Raw genomic sequence first — 10,428 nt, forward strand, 5'->3', positions numbered from 1 at the left:
ACTTCCCTTATAAAGCTTCATGAAATATGCTTTCTTTGGAACTTTGAACACATTATCCAGAAATGGTCTCAGTAACGTTTCACGGCAGAGGACAGGTTTCTCATCCGGCACCCGGTCACTTGTAAGGTTTGGTAATGATGTTTACATTCACCTGGAAGAGGTTCAGCACTTTGACCAATCCGCCAACTTCGTTTTTCAGTGAGAATACAACAGCCGTCTTGCCACCTTCGGGACTGGTTTCACTTTTGCTGTTTCCCTTGCTGCCTTTTTTATCATCTTTTTTGCCAGAGTTAGCTTTATTTAACTTCAAGAAGGTAGAAACACACACACACAACAAACATTAGTTAGGATCCCAGAGTTCTCGTAGCTAGATTTTCAGTCAAATAGTCCATTCATATGCTAGAAGCCTCAGTAATCATATAAACTCAAAGAGAGGTTGCCACATCACTTATAACTCTCGATCATAAATACCAGTCTAATTTACTCTGGGACACTATTTTCCAGGGTTCCAAGGTAGCCAGTGGTTGAAATTAAAGGGGGGGAGGGATCAGATTTGCTTCACTTTATTTAATAGCAACAAAAATCTGACCATCATAAAGTCTCATATATGACTACTTCCTGTTTTACTTTCTAGGTTTGTTTTACAGCATGAAATTTGGTCTGTTAGCCTAGTTGCATAATAAGGAAACTCTATTAATTATTGAACATAACAAAAATAAGATGCAACATATTGTTCACAACAATGATTTTAGCTTCAATTAAATCTTAAAAACAAAATATTCACTTCATTCTGAAATATGTCAGGACACTCCCTGAAATTGACAACCCTCCTTTCTGCAGTTAGATCCACATTGTCGTGACTCTATCTGCAGAAGTTCAACCCCGGGGAGTATTCCATGAAGGCCATCCGTGTCAGCAGAAGATTCCTGAAAAGTGTCTGTTAAAATCCAGCCCCAAATAGAAGAAAAAAGAGAGGGAAGGAAGGGAGGAAGGGAAAAAAGGAGAAAGAGAGGGGAGGCATAGAGTGGGGGTAGAAGGAAAAGAGAAAAAGAAAACTAGCTAAGGAGCTAGAGTAAAATCTGAGAAACTGAAAAGGATTAACACTTCAGTAACCACTCAAATTACTATAATACAGAACTAAGTGATGACTATTAGTCCTATTGGTTGAAAACAAAAAGGGCAGATTTCAGAAACTTGGATCACACTGTCAGAAATACCAAATTAAAAAGCTTGAAACCTTCAGTTAAAAGACATAGTGAAGTTAAGGTGTACTTTTTTTGTGTTCTTTATATGCAAATAAAGACTTGAGCAAACAGAGAAGCTTCTCCCTGGCTAATAGTAGCACCGTGCAATCAGACCCAGTCTACCACTTCCTCATGAAACTGAGAAAAAGACATGTGATATGGGACACAGCGAAAAGGGACTCACCACTGTCTTCCTCGGATGCCCCCACTGGCTTTATTTTCACGTGTGTCACATTTTCCTATTGCCTCACTCACTAGATCTTTATATCATGGAAATGAATATTTTATTAGTTATGACTTGAAGAAGACAATGCAGACATTGGCGTTTGACATTACGTTTGGTCATCAAAAGCTCAAAGGTCGCTGCACTCCCAGCATCTGCCTTCTTCCCACCACACAGCACACAGCTCTTCTATATTTAAGTAGAATTTTTTATATGAAAGGGTCATCTATTAGCTGTAACTCTGAGTTCTTTGTTTTCCTTCTAGCCATTCATTATGACTTCAAAATTCCTCAGTGTAATATCTCATCCAAATATGCATGATGTTTAGATATTCAAAAAAATCTATTTACATTTTTGGACTCATTTCTGAAAATTGATTTAAGATTTTTTTTTATTTTAATTTAACAGAGAGAGATCACAAGTAGGCAGAGAGGCAGGCAGAGAGAGAGAGAGGAGGAAGCAGGCTCCCTGCTGAGCAGAGAGCCCGATGCGGGACTCGATCCCAGGACCCTGAGATCATGACCTGAGCCGAAGGCAGCGGCTTAACCCACTGAGCCACCCAGGCGCCCCTGAAAATTGATTTAAACAGTTCTACAAAACTTGCCCTGATTACTCTTCAACATTTTCAGCAATAATAATACACCAGTACAATATAACCTTCTGGCACATGTTTGGAACTATGATATTAAAATAGAACTTTCTGTGCTACAGACTGAATTGTAATTGGTTTGGTGAACTCTGTTACAGCAATGAAAGAGCATTATTTTTCTTGACTAGGAATCTGAATTTTTTTGTTGTTCACTGTCTTTTTCATTAAATCCCATCATTATTAGCTCAATTTTTTTGTAGGAACTAAAATCCTACAAAATGTTAACTTTTTTCCTGTTAGTATTTAAATTAAAAAACTGCCTTAAATACTAAAACAAGTTATGTATTGCTGTCATTACTCTAGTAATTAAAATGAAAAATGGAGTAATGAGGAAAACAGGAAAACTTTTTAAAGGAACCAATCATTCTTTTATCCCAATAATCAGTACCTATAGACAAGATAAAAATATTACCTCTGTGTTTAAAGAACAGGCTTTGTAACTAGGAAAGGGTATAAGAGACACAATCATCTTGCAGGAACCATAGAAATCTATTTAATTTCTTCTCCCTGTTCCTACTCACAATAAGTGGATTTTCGAAATCCTACACACTTTTTTTGGTTATAGATGTTAAGACAATGGTTCATACAACCTCTTGCTCTTGGTGTTTAGGAACTCCTTTTACTTTCTACTTATAAACTTTGAGGAAAGGAAGTTTAGAACAAAGTGAACAGGACACCCACTTTACTTTATGGAGAGAGAAGGAAGACTGAAGGCAGACAGGAGGCAGGGTATACAGACAGATGCTAGAGAAACAAGTTGAGGTGTGCGTGTGCTTACTCTACGTCAGGTGTCCACAGGGCAAGGATAAGACTGTCGCTACCTTAGAAGGCACTCCTCTATAGTGCCAGCTACTCAGTACTCACTGTTAAGCTGCCAAGGAGCTGATGCTCTTCGGGTACCGCTGAATCCAGAGAAAACCCTCTCCTTGCCCAGTATTTACTGGAAAACATCATCATTGCCGGCTGCATGGATCCCGGTGTAATTTTCTTTTTCTCCAGCAGGGGGTACTAACGGGGCAGCAGCCGCGCTCGCGGAGACTGAGAGAGGAAGGGAGGGAAAGGAATATCAGCACGCTCCAGGCTCTGTCCAAAACCCTGGTGCTGAAGAAAGAGCAATGGGAATCGTCCTCTCCCCAGGCTCCTTTATATGAGTGACTGGGGACTGATGGAAAGCTGATTAGAAAGAAATTCATTTCTGGCTGCCGATGGCCACGATCAGATTACAGACCTGAAGCCTGGGGTTATCTGTGCTTCTGGTGCAGTCTGTTTCATAGGTCGAATAGACGCTTGGGCGTGGGTGGTGAGAACAATACATAATGGGGTGTTAAACGTAAAAGAAAACATCTGTCCCCTGATATTAGCTCTCATCTCTCAGACCTGCTACTGGGAAGCTAATCTCAGCTTTTAGGTGACTATGAGTTCAAAGGTTCTGTGCTTTCTTCCCAAAAGGAGGAAAATTAGAAAGATCAGCGTTACTGAATCCTTAAGCCATTTTGTTTTGTGTTAATCAGTGCTTTCTGCTCTGATGTGTTACGATTGGATGTGTGTGACGGCTTTCATAAAAGGCACTGCTTCCCAATCCTGTGATGCCGCTATGTGGTGATGTTCAGGCAATTGTACTGTAAAGGAAATGTAAGGCTTTGATTTAGCCACTGTATAGATATAGTTGAGACACTAACCTTAGAATCCTCCTCACTACGTGGAAGGAAAAGGAAACTAAATGCCTATATATCAGTCATTCCTTTGATATTACTGATGGTTACTGAATTTTTCCTCTCCACTCATAACTAGATCAAACCCAACAATTTGAAATGCATAGATCAAGTGAAGTACTTACTATTCAAAACTTTAGTAAGTGATAAAAATCACCATGTCATAGGAAAATTTTACCAGTCTCCCAAAAGATGGATGACTCTTGACCAAATGTGCTTGTTTGACTGCAAAACTAAACAAAACCTGGAGCTGGCACTGCTCTTCTGTACAGAAAATAAGATGAAATTTTTTCAAAACCAAAATGGATGACTTAATGTTAACTGGATGTTAATTGTTTCTGGAATCTTGAGGGGACATAAACATCTAATTTTGGAAATACTATTTGGCAAGAATTTCCTCTAAAAATCAGCTCTGATGAACAATAGGGAGGTGAAGGTTGGTTTTTGTGGGGTTTTTTGTTTTTTTAAGATTTTATTTTTAAGAAATCTCTACATCCGGGGTGCCTAGGTGACTCAGTGGGTTAAGGCTTCTGCTTTCGGCTCGGGTCATGGTCCCGGGGTTCTGGGATTGAGCCCCGCATCGGGCTCTCTGCTCAGCGGGGAGCCTGCTTCCCTCTCTCTATGCCTGCCTCTCTGCCTGCTTGTGATCTCTGTCAAATAAATAAAATCTTTAAAAAAAAAAAAAAGAAATCTCTACATCCAACTTGGGGCTCAAACTTACATCCCCAAGATCAAGAGTCACTTGCTCTATGGGCTGAGCCAGGCAGGTGCCTCCAGGAAGGTGAAGTTTAAATACACTGATTGAGGTTTAGAATATAGGATTTTAAGATTGTCTAATGCTGTACTAAACCATTTAGTAAGGGGCACCTGGATGGCTCAGTGGGCTAAGCTTCTACCTTCGGCTCAGGTCATGATCTCAGGGTCCTGGGATGGAGCCCCACATCAGGCTCTCTGCTCAACAGGGAGCCTGCTTCCCCTTCTCTCTGGCTGCTGCTTTGCCTACTTGTGATCTCTCTCTCTTTCTCTCTCTCTCTCTGTCAAATAAATAAATAAAATTGAATAAAAATAAAAATAAAACATTTAGCAAAACCATGCTACTTCTTTCTATTAAAAGATAAAATAAATACATACATTGCTTGAAGTAATGATAATAACAATAACTAATATTACTGAGTGCTTAGTATTTGCCAATCTCTATTCTAAGAAAATTTTTAGGTAAAAACATGATTGATCATCACAATAACACTTGCAAGACAGTAACTATTATTTTCATTTTATATAAAGAGACACTGAGGCACGAAGAATTTAGGTAACTTGCCAAAGTGTTCGCGCAATTAAAGAAGCAGGATTTAAAACTCAGGCAGTCTGGCTCCAAACTCCATGTTCTCAACTATTACATTCTACAACCTCTTAAGTATTCTAAACAAGGAAACATAAGTAGGCTAAAGGGACCACACACAGATAATTTCAGCTAGAATAGGGTTTGGGATGATGTGTAATTCAACAAAATTCGTTAAGTGGTCATCTTGTGTTAGGCATTGAAACTGAGTCCTGGCAATGCAAAGATGAATGAGATACAGTGTCTCCCTTCAAGGAAATCACAGACAAGCTGCAGGAAGCACACATGCAAATAAACAAGTGAAACAAAATATATCGACTTATCTACAGAAGACACTAGAAACACAAGACACAGAGTGCTCAAGGCTACCTTATGAGAGTCAGGAGAGGCTTCTAGGAGGCATTGCCTGAGCTGAATATTTAAAAGTGAGCTTGTTCTGGGTATTTACTCTAGAGAAATGAGCTTATATTCAAACAAAAACCTGTACACACATACATAAGGTCAAATACTGGAAACAGACCAAATGTCCTTCAGTGGGTGAATGGATACACAAATTGGGATATTCACAAAATGTGATATAAAAGCAGTAAAAAGAACCAACTATTAACATATACAACCTAAATGAATCTCAAAGGCATTATGCCAAGTGAAAGAAGCCAGGCTTAAAAGGTCATGTACACTTATAGGACACTCTCAAAAAGATAAAACAATAGTGATGGAGAACTAACTGATCAGTAGTTGCCAGGGTTTGTGGATGGGGGAGGGTGTGACTTCAAAGGGATAGCAAGAGGGTGTTTGAGGGGCAATATTTTATATCCTGATTATGGTGGTGGTTACACTGATTTATCCATGTCAAAATTCACAGAACTGTACAACAAATTGATTTTACTATACACTTATTTAAAAATAAAAATTTAAGGGCCGCCTGGCTCAGTAAGTTAAGTATCTGCCTTCCAGCTCATGTCATGGTCCCAGATCCCAGGGTCCTGGGATTGAGCCCCTGCTTCAGGTTCCCTCCTCAGTGGAGAGCCTACTTCTCCCTCTCCCCCGACCCCACCACTCGTGCTTTCTCTCTCTCTCTCTCTCAAATAAAGAAATAAAATCTTTTTAAAATTAAATAAATAAAATAAAAGTTTAAAAGCTTCCCAAAAGTGTTTGTGTTTGTTAAGCAAAATGGAAAGGGAGACAGAAAGAAGGCTACTCTAGGTAGAATATAAGAAAATATACAGAGAACTGTTGTTCAACAATGCTGCCATATGGATTTGGGGCAAGGGTACCCGGTGAGAAAGAAGGCTGAGGAGGAAAGCAGGATCAAATCCTGCTAAACCCGAATGGCTTTGTACTTTATCACCTTCTGCTGCGGGTGGAAGAAAACAATTGGAAGGGGTTCATGCAAGTCAATAATATAACCTCATTGGTATTTGGAAAAGCAGTAGCTTGGAGGAGGACTACGAGACTGAAAGCATACACCACTTAGGACTTGAAATATGTAGCCAGGAGATGATGACCAAGATTAAGGCAATGGCATTAAGGATGCCATGAAAAAAACAAGAGGTGTCAAGGGGTAAGATCCATAGAACATCTCTACTTGGATGTGGGAGCAGGAAAAAAGATGCCAGAACAACTTCGAAGTTTCTGACTTGTGGAACTGGGTAAATGATAGATGCCATACATTAAACTAGACCACACATAAGTACTAGCAATTTAGGAGGAAATTCCTAAAAGTTAGGTTTTATACAGATTGCATGTGAATGGCCAAGTGAAGATGTCCAATGTCCATATATGTCCACTTAGATATATGGGTTTTAATGTAGAAATGAGACCTAAGCTGGATATAGAGGTTAAGGTATTGCCAAATAACTGAATTTATGTGAGTATAGCCTTACTCATGGAGAGTAGGTTGTCTGAGAAGAAGAATCCTGACCAAATGTAAGAAACAATTTAAAATAAGTCCAAAAAAGGAAAATAAAAAAGTTCAGAGAGGTAGGGGGAAAAATATCAAAAGAAGATAAGTTTCCAGAAGACGAATATAAAATTTGAAAGACAGGATAAAGACTGATTATTTGGAAATTTAAATGGTAGGATTTAAAAAATTATATTTGAAGAGGAAGCATTTATTATTGTTGTATTGGGACTATAGCCTATGAAAGTGAAACATTAGTGGGATTTAGTCTAGGCAAAACAACTACTTGGAGGAAAAATGATAAAAGCTGGAACTCGATGGTGGCAGTTATGAGAAGAAAAAGGAATGTCGAAATGAGAATCAGCAAGGAGTTAGAGGCTCACTGAATATGACTCCAGAAAAAGAAGGCAAAGTCATATATAAGCAAAAGATTAAACTATCAATCTCCCAAAACTGGAAATAGTGGCATTTCCACTATTTCCAAAGAAGGAATAAGTTTTGGGATAAAAGAGGAATTTTAGGGACAGGGAATTTGAGTTGACTGCAGTACTGTACTATCAAGTTACTTTATTTTTTTTTATTGATGCATTTTTTTAAATTTTCAGCTATTGTGACAAGTGTTGTATCATATATTTCTTTACTATATTTTTATTTTTTTAATTTAATTTGATTTTGTTTATATTCAACCAATTAACATACAGTATTTTTTAGTTTCACAGGTAGAGGTCAGTGACTCATCAGCTGGATACAACACCCAGTGCTCACGACATCACATGCCTTCCTCCTCAAGGCCCATCACCCAGTTACCCCATGCCCGAACCCCATATCAAGTAACTTTACATAGCGTACAATTATAAATGTGGGACTGGAGTTTAGGAAATAGATCATAGCTGGGAATAGAAAGTTTAAAGTAAATCAGTGAACATTAGCTGACAAATAAAAAAAATAAATAAGAGGAAAGAAAGACTGAAACACTTGTGCACGGTTGGGGAAACTGTAAACTGGTACAGCAGCCATGGAAAGCACTATGGCAGTTCCCCAAAAAGGTGAAAACAGAATCACCATATGATCTAGCAGCCCCATTTCTGGATGCATGTACACACACACACACACACACACACACACACACACACTTGCCAAATAGTTGAAAGCAGGGTCTCAAAGAGATAGTTGTATACCCATGTTCATAGAAGCATGATTCACAATAGCCAAAAGGCTGAAGCAATCCAAGCGTCCATTGATAGATGAGGGGATAAGCAAAATTTGATATACACATACAATGGCATATTATTCAGCCATAAAAAAGGAAATTCTGACACATGCTACAACATGGATGAACTTTGAGGATATAATGCTAGGTGAAATAAGACAGTCACAAAGAGACAAATCCTATATGATTCCACTTACATGAGTCATCTTGAATAGTCAGTCTCAAGTAGAATGTTGGTTACCAAGGGCTGAAGGGAAAAACAATGAGGTATAGAGGGACAATGGGATACAGAGTTTCAGTTTTACAAGATAGAAACTTCGGAAGATTGGTTGCACAGCAATGTGAATATGCTCAACACTACTGAACCATGCACTTAAAAACGGTAAAGATGAAGGTGGTAAATTTTATCTAATTTTTTACTTAAATTTTACAATTAAAAAAATTAAGAATAAATAAATAAAAACCAAGAGAACCCAGGAACTAAATTCATTGAAGACACTCACAATTAAAGGTAGAGAGAAGCCATCAGGTGACAAGACGATAAAAGGAAGCGAAGCATGAAGGCTTAGGAAAGAGATAAGAAAGATTTGTGGTCAGTAGTTTCGAATCCAGCAGAGTAGAGGAAGGAAATGAGGAAGAGAGGAAGACCATGAGATCTGGCTAAGAAACTGTCGTTGCTGACCTTAAAAAGTGCAGTTTTAGCCAAAGAGGAACATAAGACCTAGATTATGGAGTTAGAAAGACGGGGTGCTCAAGGGCAGGCCCAGGTCTAGATCATCTATATACAATATCAAAAGACTCTTCCTGAGAATGTACTTAACCACTTCTGACCCTTCCAGAAATCCAACTAGAGTGGTAGTGTAAGATTTCCTTTACTTTTTTAAGGCACAAAAGAAGAGCATAAAATCAAGAAACAATCGCAAGAGAAATTCAAAGCCGAAAGGAGATGAGGAGCGATCAGACTTTGCAGACAGCAGAAAGCCAAACCTGAAGCTATCGAAGACTAAGAAGCAACTCAGTTGATATTGTAGAATCCCCAAAAGGTTTAAACACCTCTAGAAGTGGGAGTAAATGGAGGAGACCGACAAAGAGTGGTTGGAAGTCTGTTCATGAAGCAGTTAATTTCAAAACTTAGTAAAATTATAGTCATCAAATCAAGATGCTATAGGGACAGCAAGAGGGACTTAAGTCCTGTAAAGCTACTGGTCTGAGGCAAGAGTTAAAAGTTTCCATTCAGGGTGCCTAGGTGGCTCAGTGGGTTAAAGCCTCTGCCTTTGGCTCAGGTCATGATCACAGGGTCCTGGGATCAAGCTCTGCCTTGGGCTCTCTGCTCAGCAGGGAGCTTGCTTCCCTGCCACCTGCCCGGCCCACCGCCTGCCTCTCTGCCTACTTGTGATCTCTGTCTGCCAAATAAATAAATAAAATCTTTGGGGGAAAAAAAAGTTTCCATTCACTTGGAGACAAATACCTCCTTCTAGGAAAGAGAACAAATGAGAGATAACAGCTGTTTGGAAGTAATAGTTGTCAGATCAAAATTAGAAATAACAATTTAAAGCCTGCTTGCAAAGTATTTCTATTTTCCAGGAGCCCTAAAGAACATTGACAATGAAGAAAAGCATCCTGTGACTGTCGTGGGTCCACTAAAAAGTAAGGACCACAAGATAATGACCATGGGACTGAAGGACACTTCTCCACTCCCAGCCTCTCACCCTTTGGAAAACTGCCTTTATAAGCCTAGCTCACTACCCCTTTGGGGAGTGAAATTCCTCTTCTTGTTGGCTCCTTTGTATGCAAGCTCTCTCTAATAAACCCTGCCTCCTTTCTTTCTCTTGAGTTCGGTGTTCATTTATGTGACAGAGAGACTCAAGAACCTGGTGTTGGGGATCTGGTAACAAAATCAGTGTGGTACTGCAAAAGGACAGACACATAAATAACTGGAATCAAATTTAGAGTCCATAAATAAACCCTTACGTTTATGGTCAACTGCTTTTCAACTGAAGTGCCAAGACAATTCAATGGGGGGAAAGACAATCTTTTTAACAAACGATTCTGTGAAAACTTTGGATATCCACAGAAAGAGCAGTAAGTTGATTCCTACCTTACATCATACACAAAAGTTAACTCAAAATGGATCACAGATCTAAACGT

At 39.0% G+C, this 10,428-nt stretch overlaps 1 protein-coding gene across 1 annotated transcript in view; it reads right to left on the reverse strand.

Annotated features, from left to right (window-relative positions):
* Positions 1-3,314, reverse strand: part of TPH2 (tryptophan hydroxylase 2) — a 97,927-nt gene extending 94,613 nt beyond the window's left edge. Inside the window, exons 1-2 of the mRNA XM_032347012.1 lie at positions 2,981-3,314; positions 152-304 (exon numbers count right to left, since the gene is read on the reverse strand). Coding sequence (XP_032202903.1) covers positions 152-304; positions 2,981-3,085 — 258 coding nt within the window. The 5' untranslated portion in view covers positions 3,086-3,314. The remainder of the gene's footprint in view (positions 1-151; positions 305-2,980) is intronic.
* Between the last annotated feature and the right edge of the window lie 7,114 nt (positions 3,315-10,428).

Source organism: Mustela erminea, chromosome 6, assembly GCF_009829155.1.
Source record: "Mustela erminea isolate mMusErm1 chromosome 6, mMusErm1.Pri, whole genome shotgun sequence".
Taxonomy (NCBI): domain Eukaryota; kingdom Metazoa; phylum Chordata; class Mammalia; order Carnivora; family Mustelidae; genus Mustela; species Mustela erminea.